This window comes from Thamnophis sirtalis, unplaced genomic scaffold, assembly GCF_051295495.1.
Source record: "Thamnophis sirtalis isolate CommonGarterSnake01/CBP01778 unplaced genomic scaffold, rThaSir2_p1.2 scaffold_1, whole genome shotgun sequence".
In the NCBI taxonomy this organism is placed as follows: Eukaryota; Metazoa; Chordata; class Lepidosauria; order Squamata; family Natricidae; genus Thamnophis; species Thamnophis sirtalis.
The window spans coordinates 5,044,797-5,068,076 of NW_028261381.1; the positions used below are offsets into that span (position 1 = coordinate 5,044,797).

Sequence of the window (23,280 nt, forward strand, 5' to 3'; positions counted from 1 at the left end):
TAACCCTAAACCTTACCTTAACTGAAATCGCGCTTTTGTGGGCACGGTTTTGTCGGCGTGTTGTTGTGGGCGCGTTTATGACATTGCGGTTTTCTTGCCGCGGTTTCGTCGGCGCGCTTTTGTCATGCGCGCATTTGTCGGGTCACGGATGCAGGCAATAGGGTGTAGGGTGCTGCTTTTAGGACATGACCATATCACTTTTGGATGTCTCACCCACATCTTCTCAAATATTGGTGCAAAGTCCATTTGCTGCCATACTGAGTCATTGCTGACATGAACAAGAAGAGAAATGCCCAACAACCAATGAATCATGCACATCTCCATGGCATGTACAGAGCTCTCAATGCATTTGGTGGTTGGCCAACACTCAACACTCAATAACTCAAGTTATTGCATGTAGCATTCTTTTATACACCTTTTATTTTAGATAGATTAGCAATAGCAATAGCAGTTAGACTTATATACCGCTTCATAGGACTTTCAGCCCTCTCTAAGCGGTTTACAGAGTCAGCATATCGCCCCCACAGTCTGGGTCCTCATTTTACCCACCTCGGAAGGATGGAAGGCTGAGTCAACCTTGAGCCGGTGAGATTAGAACCGCTGAACTGCAGATAACAGTCAGCTGAAGTGGCCTGCAGTACTGCACTCTACCCACTGCGCCACCTTGGCTCTTTTGGCGTGCTTTGATTCCAGTGATCTTTGATCGTAGCCATATTTTGTTCTAATGATGAAGTGCATGCAAGAATGAACACAGCAAAAGGATATAGAGCAAACAATAAAATAAACATGGGATTATTCAACTCCTGTTACTGTTTAGTATTGTTTTAATGTGTTACACTAACACATTTAATTTTGAACAGCAGGATGTTTGATTAAAATGTGATCTGGAAGTACATGCTGAACTTGAATAAGTACAAGTCCCCAAAGCCATATGAACTGCATCTGAAAGAAATTTCTAATAGTCTTGCCAAAGTTTACGTTTGTCTTAACTGAAATTTCAGATAATTGGAGGTGGAGGATCATTGCTTTTATTCACAAGTTGGAGGGGGGGAAGGAAGATCCATGAGCTAGAGACTAGACCATATGACACTGAAACCATAAAGAGGCTAATCCTTCAGCACTTTAAAACAATACATGAATTACCAGAAGTCAGTAAATATTTGCCAAGAATATATGTTGCCAGACTAAATTTCATTTCCTTACTAAAATGGAGAAATGCTGTAGAACTGTTTTGATTTTAGCAAAGCATTTGACACAATACCCATGATGGCTAACCTTTCATTGCTGCGTACCGAAAATGTGCACGTGTGTGAGTGAGAGCATGCACACACACCAGGGGTGGGTTTCAACCGGTTCGCGGCGGTCCCTGTGAACCGGTTGGTCGGCGAACCCGGAAGTAAGTAACTTCCAGGAACAGCGAAGGGTGTGCCCGCCCACCTGTGGTCCTTACCCGGTTTTGACGAGTTCTGCGCTTCCACGCATGTGCAGGACGCATACAGCACCTGCGCGATCCTCCAGGAGCAGCTGGAGCGTCGCGCAGACGCTAGTACGCATGCGTGCCGCCGGCCCCGTTCCAACCGAACCGGCTGGAACGGGGCGAGAAACCCACCCCTGACACACACCCATAATGCAATGCGTGTGCAACCTCCCCATCCCCCTGTGCATGTGAGCACAACCCTCTCATGCGCTCCACCCCACCCATGCATGCACGGCAGATACCCAAAAGGCAGCTGACTGGTGGGAGGACAGTGGGGTGGAGCTGAGCTGGGACGATGGCTTGAATGCTCACAGAGAGGGCTCTGCGTGTCACTTGAGACACCTGTGTCATAGGTTCACCATCACATCCCTAGGACGTTATATCTGACAGACAGTTAAATGGTGGATTGACATGACAATATTACAGTTGGTTTGAAAACTGTATTCAAATAATGGCCATCAACATTTTTTCATCAAACGAAAGAGAGCCACTGAATGGGGTGCCACAAAGTCCAGATTTCTCCTCTTCAACATTTTTATTAATGACTTGAATAAAGAGGTGGAGGGAATGCTTATCAAATTTTCAGATGACACAAAATTAGTAGTTAATACCCTGGGAGACAGAAATAAAATTAAGTGATTGTGATACATTAGACAAATGGGCTGAAAATAATATGATGGAAATTGAGAGAGACAAATGCAAAAGCTTTCACTTTGGAAAAAGGAATCAAATGCAGATATAGCGTATTCCCCAAAACAGTACATTTGCTATCTGGAATTACAGCTAATCTCAAGATGAAAATCAACAAGCAAGAGGTCCTTGCTTCTAAAAAGGCAAATGCCATTTTTGCTCAGATGACAAATCGTTATAAGCTGTACTTTTTTTCTATATCCTACCCCATTTGTGTCCATACCAGGTCACATATTTCAGGAAAGGTTGAGAAAAAACCTGAAGAAAGATGGGTTCAGAAATAAGTCCTATGGTAGGGGTGTCACAACTCATGCCGCCATTGCGGCATCACATGATATATCGGGACTTTCCCCCCTTCACTAAAATAGCAATAGCAATAGCAGTTAGACTTATATACTGCTTCATGGGGCTTTCAGCCCTCTCTAAGCGGTTTTACAGAGTCAGCATATCGCCCCCACAGTCTGGGTCCTCATTTCACCCACCTCGGAAGGATGGAAGGCTGAGTCAACCCTGAGCCGGTGAGATTTGAACACCCGAACTGCAGAACTGCAGTCAGCTGAAGTAGCCTGCAGTGCTGCCTTTAACCCCTGCACCACCTTGGCTCATAAAATAGGTGTGGGCGTGTCCAGCGCATGACTCATCTGGCCCATGGGCCGGGCGTTTGACAGCCCTGTCCTATGGGAAGAAATGATGGAAACTGGGTATGTTTATATTTATATATTTGAGAGAAGATACAGCTGAGAAGCAATAGAATAGAATGGATCTTTATCTGAGGTTAGAAGGATGCCATAGAGAAATTCCTTATCAACCCAAAATGAAAAATGGAATACAATCTGAATGTTAAGGAAAAGAATGATGCAATCTAACAAGGTAAATGGTGTGCATCTTAAAACAAAGCTTGATGTACCATAATTTGAGGACGCTTTACTGAGATTGAGCACTGAATACTTTAAACTCTGTGATTTTAATATTTTATGAACATTAGCCAAAATATTTCAGCACTACTGTGCCCTATTTTGCATTACATTGAAGATATTTATATTTTAAGTTGCCCTATTATTAGATCCATGGCTTATAATTTAAATACGATGCAGGTTATAAAGAAATACTGTGTTTTCGAGTCGTTTTCTTAAACAATTTACTCAAAATAGGATTCCAGCATCGATTGCCATTGTCCCTCTTTCCAGAAAGCAGTAAATATGTTCCCTAGCCTCATCAACATCTTCATCTCTAACAACCCCCATGTGTTTGACAAGAATTCCTTCTCACAGCAGATTCAAATGTATTTGCCCCTGGGATTGCAGGCAAAACAAGAGGAATATCTCTATATACCTAAAGGAAATGACAAAGGCTAGTAGACCAATTACGATTAAGCTTGCTTAAAGTTGTATGTATAAGAGAGAGAGAAATAGGCAAAAATCAAAATGCTTGGTGGGAAAAAATAGAGCTAGAATAGTTTGCTCCTCTATGACTTTGAATTCTCTAGAGTAGAATCCAGTTGATTCCCTTTGGAATCAATTTAGAGCCAAGGTGGCGCAGTGGTTAAATGCAGCACTGCAGGCTACTGCTAGATCAGCAGGTCAGCGGTTCAAATCTCACCGGCTCAGGGTTGACTCAGCCTTCCATCCTTCCGAGGTGGGTAAAATGAGGACCCAGATTGTTGGGGGCAATATGCTGACTCTCTGTAAACCGCTTAGAGAGGCCTGAAAGGCCTATGAAGCGGTATATAAGTCTACTGCTATTGCTATTTGTCATGTGTCACAAATTAACGATGTTTGATGTTTAATAAATTTATAGGCCACCCAATCCCGAAGGACTCCAGGCGGCTTACAACAATACATTTAAAAAAAGAGGTTAAAAGCACAAAAGCATAGATTAAAAAGACCACAACATACACCCAGTCTGATCGGGGCTGGACCTCAATCGTGAGTTCAACAGCCCGGGGCCTGCCGGAATAGCTAGGTCTTAAGAGCCTTACGGAAGGCCATGAGAGTGGGGAGGGTCCCGATCTCTGGGGGCAGTTTATTCCAGAGGGTCGGAGTGGCTACAGAGAAGGCCCTCCCCTGGGTAGTTGCCAACCGACATTGTCTGGCTGACGGCACCCGGAGAAGGCCCTCCCTGTGCGATCTTATCGGTCATTGGGAAGTATGTGGCAGAAGACGGTCTCGCAGATATCCGGGTCCTAGGCCATGTAGGGCTTTAAAGGTGATAACCAGCACCTTGAATTGCGCCCGGAGACCAATGGGAAGCCAGTGCAGCTCACAGAGGATAGGTGTGATGTGAGTGTACCTTGGTACACCCAATATCGCTCGCGCGGCTGCATTCTGGACTAGTTGTAGTCTCCAAACACTTTTCAGGGGCAGCCCCATGTAGAGCGTGTTACAGTAGTCAAGCCTCCAGGTAACAAGGCCGTGAGTCTCTCTCTCTCTAAATTTCTGAGGAAGATCAGGCAACTAAATACATCTCTATACAAAAGTATGTAACTTTTAATAAAATAAATAAATACATGTGATGATTCATAACTCTTTCTTTGGCTATACAAAAACTTATAAAACTATGGTAATATGTAAACTCTAAAATATACTAGGTTAGCAAGATAAAATTCAGTCTAGGCACCAGAATTAAACTGACTCCAATCGAATCAAGTAGAGAATAGATTAGAAATAGTGTCTTGCTTTTAATTAAAATGGGCCTAGAATTATTAAATATTGATTCCTTAAGAATTCCATCCTACGTGATGATTCCATATGATGAGAATTAAGTATTTGCCAAATATTCAAAGACAAGAGAGATTTAATAAAACAAAGATACTTTCATGGAGTTGGGTAATTCTCGGAGAGAGAAATGCAACTAATATTTCTCTGATATGTATTGATCCAAGAAGTTGTTTAACCTAGGTTGAATCAGGTGAGGAGAATCAGTTCAGGAAAAAAATGGAAGCCATGTTCTCAGTGAAAGACATGAATTCCCATTTCTACAGTATGCAATTCTCAAAATGAGCAGTTTAGTAGTTATGCAGAAACCAAAAATGCAACAAAAATTCTAGTAATTTTAAGATGAAAGGGATTCTATGGATCACTCACAATATATGAAATGCAAGCTATAATCACTATTGATGCAAACCTCTGCATTTCCACTCAGAAATAAATCTACCAAGACAGAAGGACTTATTCCCAGTTGAATGTTGAATGTCTTTTAAATCAATTTGTTCAGGGTCAGGACTCTTGACTTTTTTAAAAAAAAGGTCTAATATCTGAGAACTGGGTCTTTATATTCATTACATTTTTGTACTTTCATCATTTTCAAGATGGTTTACAACATAAACATCAAAGATTATAGAAAACCAGAAAGAACAGTTAAATGAGCAGAGTGGCAGTAAAACCTTTTAAGCATTAAAAGCTTGAAAAACATATTTTTTTAAAACAGTAGTGCCTTTTCAGGAAACATTTCTATAATATTTCCATTCATCAGATTTCTACGGAACTACACCTGTTAAAATGAAGTAAGACTGCTTTAGAATATATTCATCTCTGCAAATGTAGGTTTGGCATCATTTCTTACTGCTTGCCAATATAACTTTATAATTTGGGATGGTGTTCTTTCAAACAGATAGTGGATGAAATTTGACCAAGTGTAAGATTCATGTTGCCAGCAAAATCATGCATCGGATTAAAGAGAGTGGGCGGGGAGGGAGTGTGTGTGGTGGGGATAGCAAGTCTCCAAAACCACAAGTTGCTACACTATCATTTCATCTCATGATTACTACGTACAATAAAGAGAATCTCATTTTCCATTGAAAGGTAATCTTTTTTTAAAAAAAACATGTTTAAGACCAGTAATTCTATGAAGTGGCCTGTAACCAGAATAAGCCCTGTGGTATTTCTTTGACATTTCCTTAACATTTGCTCATATGAAACATTTTCACCATGCTCTCGTGTTACCCCATTTCCTTTGTAGTGTGTGGAGCTTTTCAGTTGGGCCAAATTGAAGCAGCTCGCTGGGTTCCTTCAGAATATTTCACTACTTCAAATCCTGCACGCTGTTCCTCATTTAAAGAGGAATCTTCCTTTCCCTCTACATAGCAGTTAGACTTATATATCGCTTCATAGGGCTTTCAGCCCTCTCTACATGACCCCACAGCACATCCATAGGAGGCTGTTAGATGTTGATGTTCATGGCAGAACTTTTTCTAGACTGATATACCCCTTCCACTAACAGAGCCCCGATATCTGGACAATTCGGTAAGCACCTGATAACAAAGAACTATGTCCCGGACAATTAACAGCCAGTGATATTTCTTAATCACTTTGCTTTGCAACAGAAAATGTTTGGGATAACATTTGATGAGCTTCCCAAAGTTGCTTTGGAGTTGACCAGCATCAAATTGAATTAAGTACACAAATAAAAACACGATTAAGAAGGAATATTGGACACACTTTCAAATCCTTAAAAATTTTTAGATTTCACATTCAACTTTTTTTTTTTAACAAATAAGTCATAGATATTGACTTTTTAATAATAGAAGTCAAAAGGAAGTATAATTATCTTTGGCTAAAATCTATGGGGCATGTTAATCAAGATCGGTTTTATCACGTTATTAAGGAATGTGGCATTTTATTTTTATACAGCACACATCTAACTTCTCAACTGAGCAGAATAATCTTCACAGCAAAAGTGAAAAGAAAGGGCAAAATTGGTTAAAACATGAATTATGTAACTAATGAATAATTTTCCATTGAGTGAAAGAATCAAACTTTGATACAAAATACACCCATCCATGCCAACACATAAGATAGAAATGTGTTCTGTCCCCCCTTCTCTGCTCGTTAACAAACGGCAGGCAGACAAACTTAAAAGGAACTTTCTTTATCAGTTCTCGGCTCAGACTGGCTTCGAGCCCCAAAATAACATAAATACAGTCTCTGACCAGATAACAGAATACCAAACAAAAACTCTTACAACGCAATGCACTTCTCCAAGTGTATCCTTGAATCAGGGTTACAGAAATCAAAGCACTTTTCCAAGTGTATCTTACATAAACCACAACTGATGATCAATCAATGTTGAACGAACCAAGGAACGTTGACTCCTGCAACTAGGATGTGGCACCATCCGTCCTTTTATCCCCAGAATATGCCCCTAACGAGCCCCAGCTGCATAATTAATCTTGCATTCTGAAAAGACTCACAGAAGACTGCTGCTGAGTCACAACAGAAATGTAGCACTATTTTCCTACTTTAACATTACAAGGTATTTTATACAAATTGATGCACAGCAAAACCATTGCATGTTGATAATAGTCAATTCTCTGTTTAGCTGCGAGCTAAAACTAATAGGGCTTTCATTCTTCTGAATCTTGTTTCCTTTCTGTAGGTAGAAGGACTTTTACAATGCCCAAGTAGGCTTGGTGTACATATGTTTATGGAAGAGGGTAAGTGACATTAATATAAATAATAAAATAATAAAATGTTAGGGTTTTTTTTTTTTTTTTGTCTCTCGTTACTGCTTGGGAAAAAATCATTTTTCAGGCAGCTGGAGAAAAATAGTGATGCTCACGTGATTGGTTAATGCATTTTAGTGCATAATATGGCAATTATTGCCCATACAACTGTTCTATTGTGCATGAATAGGAAGTGGCATCATCCTTACAATAAATTGTACGGTAATTAGCTATTTCCCCTCATTTCCTTTCTGAACTCCAGTAACACTCAGCTATATATCATCTGTCTTGTTTATTTGCAAAAGTAGGATCCAACCATCTGTACTGCCACTGTTCTAAATTGGATGGATTGTAATTTTCAGATCTGTAAAGCAAAGGCTAAAAGTTCAACCCTTGGAATTGTTCACCGAGGGTCGGATTGTATTGAATTTAGGTGCCCTAAGAGACTGCATGCATAAAGATAACTGAACCACCACGATCACCAACACCTCTATGGGGGAGAGGGAAAAAAAAAATTAGCATAACCCAGTAATTTAGGGCTTGCTAATAAAATCAAGCTTTCTCATCTCCCAGTCAGAAAGGAAAGCTTTGGCCACCTGCTTCTCTTACATCCTTACCACAGTCACTCTCCGGTCAGTGGCGTCTGAACTTCAGCTATAATGACATCTCCCAAATAGGGATCATCTATTATTTACATAATTATTTCTCCCAAGAAGCTGCAGTTGCCAAGAATGCATAATTAACCAACGCCATATTTTTTCCTACAGTTTCAGCTCATTCCCCTCTAGTTAATGATTTTCATCAGACTGGCTAATTTAGTTATCAAGCCATTCTCCTTTTCCAACTATGCACAGCTAGTAAATTAATCAGAGGACATATTTAAACAGGTATTTAAACAGGTTTAAATCTGAAAAAAAAAGAGTAAAAAAATATTGAGATTTTTCTCATCAAGGTTTGGGAAATACTTCTCAGCGGCAATGACAACTTTCTATGGTATTTGACCATAACAATTTGATTGATTTGATTTGAATGTTCTACTAGTACCAGGTGCTGATCCTATTTGGGCCAGATATTTTAACTTTGGTGATGAAAACGCAGTGGCCCACCTGCATGGACATTGATGAAATCAGGGGAAAACTGTAAAGGGGATAATGTTGCATATTATAGAGCCATTCCGCATGTCCCTTTTGAAAAGGAAAAAAAAACATAATACAGTATACTGTAAACATTTTTTTAAAAACTTAGCAAAGGACAGAAAGTAAGCAGATCTGGTTATTTATTTGACTCTGGATTGAGTCCCACTCCCTCTGAAGGACTCTGGATGTCCTTCAGGTTGTTCCTCAGCTCAGTTTTACTCCTTGATGTCACATGGAGTTGGAAAGCATTTATCTACCTTCAACAAATATCACCATTCCTGAAGCATGCGGGCTTGCCAGATTGACTAAGTCACTTAGTTAGCCCCGAATAAAAGGTAGTTGGTGTGGAATATGGCAGCTAGGGTTTTGACTAGCTCTAAAAGATTTGAGCATGTAATTCAATAGTTTGCACTGGTTAGCTATGTGCTTCTGGATGCTGCTTTATTTTTCATTTTAAAACCCTAGGCATCTTAGGACAAAATGCTGAAAAGACCATCTGCTCCCATATGAATCTGCCAGATCTGTAAATACCCTTCCAGTTCCCATCTCTTCTGTGAAGCCAGTCAATAACCATAAAAAAAAAGTTAACTTCAGAAGTTAACTAGCTCCCACTTCAACAACTGTTCACATTTTCTGGAATTTCTTCCCACCTGAGACTTATAAGCTAAAGGTTTAGTTTTCCTCTAGCAGTTGCTGGCTCTATTTAGTTGTGGGTCTAACTCAGGGGTGGAAAGCATGTGGGGCCTGCGGGCTGGATCTGGCCCGCAATAGGCCGTAGAGTTGGCCCATGGGCCATCCTGGAGATGGCGAGGGACCGCCCTCTGCTGCTCTAGACCTGGCCACACCTACTTAGTTAGCCAAGATCAGTGGTGGGTTTCAAAAATTGTTGGAACCTACTCTGTGGGTGTGGCCTCCTTTGTGGGAGTGGCTTGCTGCCCATGTGACCGGATGGGAGTGGCTTGCCGCCCATGTGACGGGATATGAAGATGCTGACGACACTTGTCAGAACCACCTTAAATTACCTCACACACAGCACTGGCATGCATAAGAATATGATGTACACTTGTTTTTTAAAAGGCATCTTTGGTTTGCCTTAAAACAACTTCAACACACGCAATGTTCTGATTGCACCACAAACGCAGTAGTCATCCTTACCTTTCACAGAGGCACTGAGTTTTATAAATAGGAGCATGATAGTGTAGAATAATCATATCCAAGGACCAGTGGTGGGTTTCAAAAAATTTTGGAATCTCTTCTGTAGGTGTGGCCTGCTTTCTGGGTCCACTGGTGGAACCTCTTCTAACCGGTTCGGTAGATTTGACGAACTGGTTCTACTGAATAGATGCGAACTGGTAGGAACCCATCTCTGGCCATGATGACCAGGCCATGCCCACCCTGGCCCCCATGGGCAAACAAAATCTCAACCTGGCCCATGGCAGGATCAAATTTGACACCCCTAGTCTAACTGGTTTGCACCCTTCTGACTGAGGATATTTCAAATAGATTCATTTAATTTAATTTCAATTATGCTTTTAAAATGTAGGTTAGATTGAAATTCTGTTTTCAGTTATGCTTTTGCTTTAAATGAATTATAAGAAAAGTGAGCCCAAATATATCAAATAAGTATATAAATGAAACACCTGAACGGCTTTTCTTTTACACCCAAGTTTATCATCCGGTTGGTATTTCTTGACAGGAAATATAGTGCTTAAATGCCTTTTTTTATTTTGGGCTCAAAGGAATTTAGAGTAGAAGGAACAAATATTTGATTTACTGAGGATGCAGGCTGGCTTTCACTACCTCCAAGAATCACTGATCCATCTTTTAGCTACACTTGATGTGTCCACACAAGCACCAGAATTTCCGTACCAAGAGTTCTTGGAAACCTAGCCCTACAAATCAGGCAAGATTGAATGCCTAATTATGACTCAGATGAGTAATAATCTCAAACTACATGTTAAAAATAAGAGACAGGTGACTGAATTTTCTTCCAAACTGGAAAGAGGAGATTGAGGAGAAGAACTAAGCAGACCTATATCATGCATATTTTATTTTGCTGTGTTTAATAATGAAAAAAATCATTTCAAATTTGCATCTGCAGTGACATAGACTGGTAACAGATTTATCAATTAAGCCCGTGATGGCAAACCCGTCTGTGGGCACACGCACTGTTCAGTGGAGGGATTCAAATAATTTAACAATCAGTTCTCTGCCCTAATGACCAGCTGGGTAGGCGTGGCTCAGTGGTCATGTGACTGGGTGGGCATGGCCAGCTCAACATCATTTACATTGATGGGCGCTTCGCCTTAGCTGTTACAATGTAATAAGGGTTAACCAGAGAGGCAGTTTCTGTAAGCAGGGCAATAAAGATTAGGCTAGAAACAACACCAGAATGTTTCCTTCCTGCCTTCCTTACAGGATTAGCCCTGTAAAGTGGGAAAAAAACAAGAGATTTCTTCCAACAACCGGTTCTCTGAACTGCTTAGAAAGTTACCAACCGGTTCTCCCGAATAGGTGTGGACTGGCTGAATCCCATTACTGGTGCTGTTGCCAGTTGCTGTTCTAGTTTCCGGCACACTGGACAGCTGATCTTCACAGATGCCAGAGCACCAGAAAACGGCCTGAAAATGGTCCAAAAAACAGCCAAAAAACTGGCCCCTATATAGGCCAGCTGGTTTTTGGGTTTCTGGCACTCTCGCGTGTGCACAGACACATACATGCACGGACATTCTGGTTTGAGCACTCGGTGCCGAGAAGGCTCACCATCATTGAACTAAGCCATAGGTTTGGCAAATGCTCAGGAATGAGGAAAGCATTATCCCTTGGCAAGTATTTTATTGCACAGTTGCATATATGAAGCAAATTCATGTGTCAATACTTATTTATTTATTTATTTATTTATCTATTTATCTATTTTTTAGAGTTATATACCGCTTCACAGGGCTTTCAGCCCACTCTAAGCGGTTTACAGATTTTTTTAGCAAATTGAGTCAGCAAATTGCCCCCACAGTCTGGGGGATGGAAGGATGGAAGGCTGAGTCAACCTTGAGCCGGTGAGATTGAAGGCTGACCCACCTCGGAAGGATGGAAGGCTGAGTCAACCTTGAGCCGGTGAGATTAGAACCGCTGAACTGCATATCACAGTCAGCTGAAGTGGCCTGAAGTACTGCACCCTAACCACTGCGCCACCTCGGCTCTACTTCTGGGCAGTACAACATTTGAAGGTTATGGTCCCCTAATTCCTACATCAAAAGTAGTTTCATCAAGAACGAAGAGACGAACTCACCATGATGTGAGTGGATAAAAGCCATTCAGTTGGGATAAATCTGCACTGAAACTGTGTTTCCCTTGAGGATGAACTATTAAATTCAGGTTTTTCCCCCTATATTTGCTAATAGAACAAAATTAGAACGAAAACAGGTGTTTTCTTATAATATTCGGTAGTACAAAAATCCACCTACCATCTCCATAAGCCCCACTCTTTAGTTAAATAAAATTAATTTAAAACAGAATTTAATTAGATACATGAAGTTTTAATTGCAAGCTTGTTAATTGCAGCAAAAAACCTCAGCAAATGGAAACGAGGATCTAATAAAGAAAAAAAAACAGTTTGGCAGAAGTGCTACATTTAAAAACAACGTTTCTTCCACATAATAAGCAACTGAATTGCCTTTGGTATGGTTTAAATCAGGGGTGTCAAACTCAATTCTACTGAGGACTACAGGCAGCCATGGCCAACTCAACATCACTCATGTCGGGTGGCCAAGTGCTAAGGCAGGAATTTCCTGAGACCCTCCTTTACTCCCATTACAATTTCCTTCCTTCCTTCCTTCCTTCCTTCCTTCCTTCCTTCCTTCCTTCCTTCCTTCCTTCCTTCCTTCCTTCCTTCCTTCCTTCCTTCCTTCCTTCCTTCTCCTTTCCTCTTCATTCTCATTTCTTCTTCCTTCCCCTCTTTCCTTATTTTTCCTTCCTTGCTCCTCCCATCTTCCCCTCCTTTTTGGTTTTTCCTCTTTCCCTTTCTCCTTTCCTGCCCCTTCTCGCATGCTAAATGCAAAAGGGGAAACATTTCTCCTTTTCTTTCGTTTTTAGTTTGTTTTGCTAGCCTCTGCCAGCAAAATCGGATCTTGGGGAGGCTCTGCATCCCCTCCACCCCCAGCAGAGGTGGGTTCCTACCAGTTCGCACCTATTTGGTAGAACCAGTTCGTCAAATCTACCGAACCAGTTAGAAGAGGTTCCACCAGTGGACCCGGAAAGCAGGCCACACCTACAGAAGAGGTTCCAAAGTTTTTTGAAACCCACCACTGGTCCTTGGATATGATTATTCTACACTATCATGCTCATATTTATAAAACTCAGTGCCTCTGTGAAAGGTAAAGATGACTACTGCGTTTGTGGTGCAATCAGAACATTGCGTGTGTTGAAATTGTTTTAACGCAAACCAAAGATGCCTTTTAAAAAAGAACTTTACATCCTATTCTTATGCATGCCAGTGCTGTGTGTGAGGTAATTTAAGGTGGTTCTGACAAGTGTTGTCGGCATTTTTATATCCGATCACATGGGTGGCAAGCCACTCCCATCCGGTCACATGGGCAGCAAGCCACTCCCACAAAGGAGGCCACACCCACAGAGTAGGTTCAAACAATTTTTGAAACCCACCACTGGAACCAACAGACCATAAACTACTATACAGGAATGCATTCGTGTAACAATTATACAGTAAACAGTCATCCACTTTCATCAGAATATGAATCAAACATTATTTCTATCCTGCAATTTGAACAACTTTAGATCTCTTGGAAAACCTTGTTATCCATATCATTTCTGTAACATGTCTGCCCCGTACAGAAAGTGTCTAAACATTCTGTAAACTCAAACCCAAGAGCTGCATTTTCACCTCTGTTTCATCTTCACATTAACATATTATCTGCATTAGGACGATTTCCAATTGACACCGAAGCCACCAAGCTCTGAGGTTAGCAATAAATATAACATGCTCAATCGCAAGACAGATGCTGACGGGCTACAAAATACAAGGCCAAGTTGAAATACCCACCTGTGCAGCAACTGTGCACAAAAGACCTGTCACCTTTCTTCAGAGAAAGCCATTTCAGATGAAATTGTTATATGCTGTGCCAAGAGTGTGGAAATTATTTTCTACCACAGTTCAATACATTCTGCACCGCTCTGACTGATAGCAAGGCACAATATTGACACCAATAATGTGCCTTTAAAAGTGAGCTGAGCAGATGTTGTTGTTACTCTTATTATACCCACAACAATATGAAATCACAACTGCCAGTTCTTTAGGTGGCATTGGCCTTCATAGCCATCAAGTCCTTCACAAGCACCTATGCTTATGTATCAGACTACTGTATGCGTAGATCCAAGCATTGTGGCTTTTTGCAATTGAGTAACAGAAATTTTGTCAGTGCATAGATTTTCTAAGTACTGTCCAAGATGTTTTTTTCACATGGGACCAGGGGTGGGTTCCTGCCAGTTCTAACCTCTTCTATAGAAGAGGTTCCACAAATCTACAGTGCCGTTTGGAACCGGTTCCAGCTCCCCTCCCCCTCTGTCCGCACATCATCAAGATGAAGAGCGAGAGGAGGAATTCTGGGAGTTGAAGTCCACAAGTCTTAAAGCTGTCAAGTTTGAACACCCCTGGGGTTTTTTTCTAAAGGGTTAGGGGTGCAAGGGTCTTGTAACTTGACAGCTTTAAGACTTGCCTGCTTCAATGCCAGAGTTCCTGAGCCAACATGGCTGGAGGAGGAATTCTGGGAGTTGAAGTCCACAAGTCTTAAAGCTCTCAAGTTTGAACACCCCTGGGTTTTTTTTCCTAAAGGGTTAGGGGTGCAAGGGTCTTGTAACTTGACAGCTTTAAGACTTGTACACTTCAATGCCAGGGTTCCTGAGCCAACATGACTGCAGGAGGAATTCTGGGAGTTGAAGTCCACAAGTCTTAAAGCTGTCAAGTTTGAACACCCCTGGAGTTTTCTTTTCTAAAGGGTTAGGGGTGCAAGGGTCTTGTAACTTGACAGCTTTAAGACTTGTGTGCTTCAAATGCCAGAGTTTTTGAGCCAACATTTTGGTTGCTAAGCAAGAGCGTTGTTAATTGAGTTTCACCACATTTTACAAGTTGGCCACATCCACCCAGTCACATGACTGCCAAGCCACTCCCACTCAGTCACATGGCTGGCAAACCACTCCCACCCAGTCACATGGCCAGCAAGCCACTCCCACAAAGCAGGCCACACCTACAGAAGAGGTTCTAAAAAAATAGCCAGTGGGATCACCAAGGCCATTTTATGCCTTAATGTTTTAATTTCGATTTTGTGATGTTCTCCAATTACTATTTTATTATCCCCTGGTTTTGCCACACCAATTATCCACTTTTTTTAAAAAAAAGTTCAACCCCATAAGATATATTATGAGACAAGACTTCATTAAGTGTATTTGGAAAGCCCACAATATTTTAATTTGCTCATTTTCAGCCACCTTTTCAACTATATGTTCCCACCAATTTTTCATTATTGGCAAATACTTTTTATGGATTGTTCCACTGAATCATGTTGGCGACTGTGTTATGTTATTGTTTATAAACCTTTTGTGTGACCTTCTTGCAAAAGCTGAGTATATTATCTGGTGTTTTTTCCACTGCTTTGCACAATCAGCAGTTTGAAACATTTGATCCTTTTCAATTTTGACCTAATTGAATTAGTTTAAAAGGGTTGCTCTTGACAGACAAAATCAAGCCTTTAGTTTCTATTTTTAACATTACAGTTATAAACTATTGTTAGGTTGTATTTTTATCCATTTTACCCTCTATCTCTTCTAGAAATTCACCATGTAATATTTTCCTTGCCTAAATCACCTTTAATATGCTAATAGTTGTTCAGTGATATCTGAATTTGGACAAATGCTGTTCCACAATTCCAACATTTACTTGAATAGTCTCACTTGTATTATAATTTGTAATAGCAAGCCATAATGGCATGATTTTCACGCACAACATACCAGAGGTGGGTTCCTACCAGTTCGCACCTATTCGGTAGAACCGGTTCGTCAAATCTACCGAACCGGTTAGAAGAGGTTCCACCAGGGGACCAGGAAAGCAGGCCACACCTACAGAAGAGGGTCCAAAAATTTTTGAAACCCACCACTGGTCCTTGGATATGATTATTCTACACTATCATGCTCCTATTTATAAAACTCAGGGCCTCTGTGAAAGGTAAGGATGACTACTGCGTTTGTGGTGCAATCAGAACATTGCGTGTGTTGAAGTTGTTTTAACGCAAACCAAAGATGCCTTTTAAAAAAAACAAGTTTACATCCTATTCTTATGCATGCCAGTGCTGTGTGTGAGGTAATTTAAGGTGGTTCTGACAAGTGTCGTTGGCATCTTCATATCTGGTCACATGGGCGGCAAGCCACTCCCATCCGGTCACATGGGTGGCAAGCCACTCCCACAAAGGAGGCCACACCCACAGAGTAGGTTCGAACAATTTTTGAAACCCACCACTGCAACATACCTTTGTCTTATCTGTGATTGTGCTTCTTCTAGTAATCCTAGAGGGTTAGGCGCTGGTTGCCCAGCCAAGCTCCTGAATCTCATTGCTGCCAAATGCTCAGACTCTAACATTTGACATAGCCCTTGTTGACCTGGGCAACAAATTATCTGATACATGGTTCTTTTTTCTGTATTCTCACTATAGTAAATGGGTTAATGGATTCTTATTGTTGCTTGCACAGTCAGCCAGCTGTTTAGGATGAAGTTGGCATTTTTATTCATCTATGAAGTCCTTCCCAAGGACCTGGGGATAGGCAAATGTTGTTTGATGCTCTTAAAGATGTTGTTGCAGAATCGAAGGTGTTCCAAGTAAAACTACCTTTTGCAATTGAGTAATGGTGTTGTTGTCTATGTCTATGGTGTTCAAGTAGCCATTTAAAGGTTTTAGGATTGCACCCAAGGGACCTATTATTACTGGTACTATCTTTGCTTTCTTTTGCCACAGTTGTTCTAATTCTATTTCCAGGCCTTTATACCCCACCTCCAGGTCCTTCTTTTCTATTCTGCTGTCTCCAGATACTGCAATGTCCACTATCCAGACTTTTTTTAATCTTTCTTATTGGCAACTGTTAAGTCTGGGCTTTTATGTGGCAGATGCTTTTTCTGTTGATGGGAAATGGCTTCCTATTTTAATTGTAACCCTAAATGACAAGAAAAAAAAAATCTCTAATAACTTAAATGAATAGTGACAGAGAAACCTGGCAACTTTCCTGCATTAGAATCTTATCACAATTTCCTTGTATGCATGTTATTATTATTAAATTATGGTTGGTCATGCAGTCAGCCAGATGTTTAGACTGGAATTGGCATTTTTATCCACCTATTAAGTTCTTTCCAAGAACCTGGGAAAGGCAGATATTATTTGATGGTGCTAATTATTATTGTATTAAAGTCTACAGTATATGTCATCATCATATTTGTTTTCTCCCCATTTCCTAGACAATGTTTTAAACAGAGAAGCAAAATATTCTAAGGCATCGCAATGAATAAAATATATGACTAATTTTGGTTTTCAGTATTTATATATAGACACATATAAGGTAAGTTGCTTTTATCAAGCCTTAAGAGTAAAATGCCTTGATCAAAAATTACGTAAACCAAATATTGGGTTCAAACATTGCGCCAAAGTATAAATCAATAAAATTATATTATGATTTGGTTTAATAATTCAATCTCTACCATTACAGTTTCTAAACAACAAGTTCTGCCATGAAAGTTATTTTTCTTCCTAATTTCCTGCCAAATTTGGCCTTTCATAATTATTTTTCTTCCGAATTAGGTGTAGTTAAGAAATAGAACAAGGGAATATATAGTGATCTTCTCACCACTTCTTACCAAGGTCCATGCTCTTGGAGGTTTTCAGGTTAATTAATTCCGTCTGTTTGGACAAGGTCAAAGATCTGAAGTTGAGGGGCTGATCTGGGAAAAAAGTCTCTGAATCTGCTGCTATGCTGTTGAAAGAAAGAAATCATACCAAGTATGTGGGGTGAGGATTAGATGTAGTAATTAAACTCTATACAACATAATGCATTTTCTCTCCTTAGCTATTATAAGCCATTTAAGGTTTTTTTTGCATGAGTTATTGCCTACATTAAATCTAAATTTACTTTGGGTAACTATCATCCAGCCCAAAGGTATTGGTTTTTACCTTTTCTGCCCACTTTATCATTATTTCAGTACTAATAAGGCCTATTAAAGTTTAACAAAGTGCATTAATTTAAGTATTAAAAGTGTGCTATCATCTAATACATTTATCACCAGGTTCTTAATTTGTTTCCAATTAGATAAATCTGTTAGATTCCCTATAATATGCCTAGGCTTATGATTAAAAATGTGAATATGCTGTTAAGAAGCAAAACGCTTTGCCGGGAAATCAAGACCAAACTTAATTATTTCTCCTTTCAATTTTAAAGATCAAAGGCACAGTCCAATGTCATGTAAACACGAGCCTTTTCCCCAAATCCCTGTCTTTAACTCTGCTTCCAAACTTTGCCTAAAAATAGATACTTCAAAACTGTCTCCACAGATTTGGAGGGCTAATGAAAAACTGTGATGGGGAAGGTTTAGGTTTAGGTTTATTAGATTTATATGCCGCCCTTCTCCCAAGGACTCAGGGTGGTGTACAACATTAAAAGAAACACATAATACAAAAGTTTTAAAAAAATTAAATAGAATATTCCAAACCCAATTAAAATTGACAATGACATTTTCTTTTAAAAGAATTAAAATTAAAATTAACAGTAATCAATAATTTGTTTTGTTTTGTTCAGGCCAGGCTGGAAGGATGTCTGAACTCTTGATTCTGCTAATTTCCATCACTGGGACTATTACATTCCAGCCTGTTGATCCATGATTATCTTACACCTAAGTCTAAAATTAAGTTTAAAAATAATACAGTATTCTGAAAATTACATATTTCCAAACCAAAATTTCACTGAAATTTGTGAATTATATGAATTACATGGACACACAGTCTGTCTTAAAGAAACACTGTAAGTCTCTTCTGAGGAAAGAGGAAAACTGTATAAAAACTGGACATTTTGAAATATCTTTCTAATCAGAAAGGCAGAACACATGATAGGGAAGACTCTGGAGAGGATTGTGCATGTATATAGGCTTCCCAGTCCTTCCATCTTATCTGTGGTTTGATTCAATCAGGTTTGCAACATAGCCAATTTTTTTAACCAGTTTCCAATTCTATTCAGAATGTCGATAAAGACTCTCCTATCAGAGTGGAAAATAAGATGGGAAAGGGGAAATTGCTATAAAAAGGGACCGTTCCATTTAAATGAAATTTCAAATCCCATATGAACATGAAAACCCCTTCACCCATTCCAGTACTCAATGAAATATAAAAATGCAAAATGCCCCCAAACGAAAATGTTTATAAGAAGAAACAATTACTAGAAGTAAAACCATTATTACAGTAAGCTCTAGCAATTCAATAGATACATTTGTTGGGTTTAAACTTTGAAGATTTAACAATTCAGTTTTGACTGGCCTCACTTTCTTCCTACCCAATGGGGCAGTGGTGGGTTTCAAAAATTTTTGGAACCTACTCTGTGGGTGTGGCCTCCTTTGTGGGAGTGGTTTGCCAGCCATGTGACCTGGTGGGAGTGGCTTGCCGACCATGTGTTTTCTCTCTCTCTCTCTCTCTCTCTCTCTCTCTCTCTCTCTCTCCTTCCTTTTGTCTCTCTGTCCCTTTTTTTCTTTTTTCTTTCATCTCTCACTCTTTTTCTTTCTTTTCTCTTTTTTATTTATTTATTTCTTCCTTTCTTTCTCTTCCTCCCTCTCTCTGTGTCTGTCTGTCTGTCTGTCTGTCTGTCTGTCTGTCTCTCTCTCTCTGTGTGTGTGTGTGTGTGTGTGTGTGTGTGTGTGTGTGTGTGTGGCAGTAGTGGGTTTCAAAAAAATTTGGAACCTCTTCTGTAGGTGTGGCCTGCTTTCTGGGTCCACTGGTGGAACCTCTTCTAACCAGTTCGGTAGATTTGACAAGCCGGTTCTACCGAATAGGTGCGAATTGGTAGGAACCAGTGGTGGGTTTCAAAAATTGTTGGAACCTACTCTCTGACCAGATGGGAGTGGCTTGCTGCCCATGTGACCGGATATGAAATTATGAATTAGTACTTAGGTCGGTCCAAGTAGCTATTCAGAAACTCTGGCATTGAACCATGCAAGTCTTAAAGCTGTCAAGTTACAAGATCCTTGCCAGTGGTGGGTTTCAAATTTTTTTGGAACCTCTTCTGTAGGTGTGGCCTGCTTTCCGGGTCCACTAGTGGAACCTCTTCTAACCGGTTCGGTAGATTTGACGAACCGGTTCTACCGAATAGGTGCGAACTGGTAGGAACCCACCTCTGGTAGGAACCACCTCTGCAATGGGGGATGATGATACATTTAAGTTCAGTGAGTGTAAGTAAGAAAAACAAATCATAACAGATTTGGAAGATGAAGAAGAAGGCTGAATATCAGAGGATATGTTATGGTGCAAATGAACTGTAAAGCAAAACCAGTTTCCACATAACATGAAAGAGATTCATTGCTCTCACGAGGCATGAGATAGTAAACATCTTCTGACCTATGATTATAATCTGTGAACAGCTTCTCACTAGGATGTGGAGGCAAAGGGGGTGGGACTTCATTTTCATCTGTGACGCTTTCAAAGTCTGAAATTTAAAGGGAAAAAAGAGTAAACAACGGTAGAAAGTAGATATTTGTCTCCTGGCCAAAGAACTGAACTGCCATGCAGCATCTATCTTGAAGTAGCATCAAATTTATACAAATCTCCAAACTAGAATTAAAAATACACCAAGCAAAAAAAAAAAAATATTTCCCCCTTAGGATTTTCAACAGACCTGATTCCTGTTTGCTCATGTATAATTAAAGATAAACATATTGAAATTCGCCTTATGATGAAAAATGAAAGCCCTATGTTGATTTTAGTAATTTCACTGGATTTCCCATATCTCGGCTTGAGCTAAGACTTAAATAAAACACTCAATGGGTGCGTAGATGCTCAATTATGCTGCCATATAGTTAAAACTGTGATTAAGGTTCTATTTTGTTATCCACCAATTGTTATGTATTAGAAAACAAATAAATAATATATACCAACTGATAATGAAAGCATGCTCACTGATTTCTGTTAATATTCTTAATCTGAATCTGAGCGTATCAACCACGTGCAAAATTACTCTCTTATGTTGTTGCTGTCTGAAACATACATGACATGCATATTCCTCCCAAGGTAAGGAAAAAAAACACATTTCCAAGTTAAGTGAAGAAAAGTATAATGAATTCGATATTGACCTTCTATCCCATTGAGAGCTGGGAATCTTATTAACTAATAGATGCTTTTAAGGGGGAAGTAGTTTGGGGGGGGGGGAGTAGAGAAATCTGAATATATTAATACCATCCACAAGCTCTTATCTTCATCCAGAAGCTTTAAGAGACCAAATAAAGAAGTCTGACCTTCTGGAACAAATTATGAAAGAATGAGTAACTGAATATTTTATAACAGCGCAAAGCCAGCAACTTACAACAGCCTATGGACATTGAAATGTCCAGACAATAAGCAGATAACTAGATAACTGGGGGAAATTTAGTTTACCAGTTGTGCTGGCAACCCTTACATGCAGCTCCACAAAATTTTGCTACCTTCTAAGTTCCAGCAGACCAATTTTCTGCAAGTAAAATGGTAAGCAGGAATTCATGAGTGCAATCTGGGAAGCGTGTTAACAGGATTGCAATAGGATTACTGGGTACATCCCTACAAAATGTGAACATAACAGGACCTACCGACTGCTTTGGAAGTTATGCGTTCAATAGGGTTTTGGTGTTGTTGTTTTTTTTAAATCTGCCTTTCTGCAGAGCAGCACATGGACATTAAATTGTTCTGCAGTAGTTAGGCTACACACTTCCAAGATAAGGAAATGCAGACCCCATTCTAGTTGTGGCAGGAAGGGTTCAAATTAATTTTAAAACAAGAGTTTTAAAAAAAGTGTAGTGGAGTCTAGAGGAGTGAACCCAGTGGTGGGTTTCAAAAAAATTTCGAACCTACTATGTGGGTGTGGCCTCCTTTGTGGGAGTGGCTTACCAGCCATGTGACCTGGTGGGAGTGGCTTGCCGGCCATGTGTTTTCTTTCTCTCTCTCTCTCTCTCTCTTTCCTTCCTTTTGTCTCTCTGTCCCTTTTTCCTTTTTTCTTTCATCTCTCTCTCACTTTTTCTTTCTTTTTTTCTTCTTTTCTTTCTTTCTTTCTTTCTCTTTCTTTCTTTCTTTTTCTCTCTCTCTCACTCACTCACTCTCTCTCTCTCTCTCTCTCTCTCTTTCTCTCTCTCTCTCTCTGTGTGTGTTTGTGTGGTGGGTTTCAAATTTTTTTGGAACCTCTTCTGTAGGTGCAGCCTCATTTCCGGGTCCACTGTTGGAACCTCTTCTAACCGGTTCGGTAGATTTGACGAACCGGTTCTACCGAATAGGTGCGAACTGGTAGGAACCCACCTCTGAGTGAACCCATTGTGGGACTAATGGTAACACAGTACATCAAGCTTTGACACAACTATGATGCTTTCAACCACAGAAAAGCATGTTTCACCAGAGGTGAGGATACAAAATTGGCTGAGACATGAGTTATGAGTTATGAAAGTTTATTTATATGCCGCCCTTTTCCCTGGGGGGACTCAGGGCGGCTTACAACTCAAAGGGGGGGGGACAAACATTTAACACGTAAAACAATACATAATTAAAAGCACAACATTCATACCATTCGGGTGGGTTACAGTCTTTAGCCCCAGGCCTGACGGGATAGCCAGATTTTAAGGGCTGTGCAGAAAGTCTGGAGGGTGGTGAGGGTACGAATCTCCACGGGGAGATCGTTCCAGAGGGTCGGAGCTGCCACCGAGAAGGCTCTCCTCCGCGTAGTTGCCAGTCGGCATTGACCGGCAGATGGAACTCGGAGGAGGCCTAGTCTATGGGATCTAATCGGTCGCGTGGAGATAATTGGCAGTAGGGGGTCTCTCAAGACCGCCTACTGCATTCAGGATGCTTAAACAAACGTTCAGGCTAAATCTAAGTATCTTTCCCAACTCTGATATCAGGAGGCAGCCCTTTGACCCAGCTAGTCAGCTAGAAAAGAGAGACATTATTCCCAGAAGTGATATTTCTCACTACTCTGGTCTTTATAAAATAGAGAGTTTTGTTTGAACATTAATGGATCAAAAATTTGAAATAATTTGCCGTGCATTTATTATCACCTCTTCTATGAATACCATGAAATGTTTGTTTGTTTATAATTTGAAACATTTATTACCATTTTTGTTAAAAATGAAAGGATATTTTGCTGTGACACCATAATTTTAAAATGTGAAGTTCTGCAACGTAATTTTTTTTTTCTTGTGAAAATAACAGCGGAAACAATACTAGAACGAATGGTAGGGGAAATAAAATAGATTGTTCAAGGCAAATAGGATTCCCTGCATA

At 40.1% G+C, this 23,280-nt stretch overlaps 1 protein-coding gene across 1 annotated transcript in view; it reads right to left on the reverse strand.

The window, feature by feature from the left end:
- Positions 1-23,280, reverse strand: part of PARD3B (par-3 family cell polarity regulator beta) — a 587,816-nt gene that overhangs the window by 325,608 nt on the left and 238,928 nt on the right. The window contains exons 14-15 of the mRNA XM_087706906.1: positions 20,383-20,470; positions 17,646-17,761 (exon numbers count right to left, since the gene is read on the reverse strand). Coding sequence (XP_087563032.1) covers positions 17,646-17,761; positions 20,383-20,470 — 204 coding nt within the window. The remainder of the gene's footprint in view (positions 1-17,645; positions 17,762-20,382; positions 20,471-23,280) is intronic.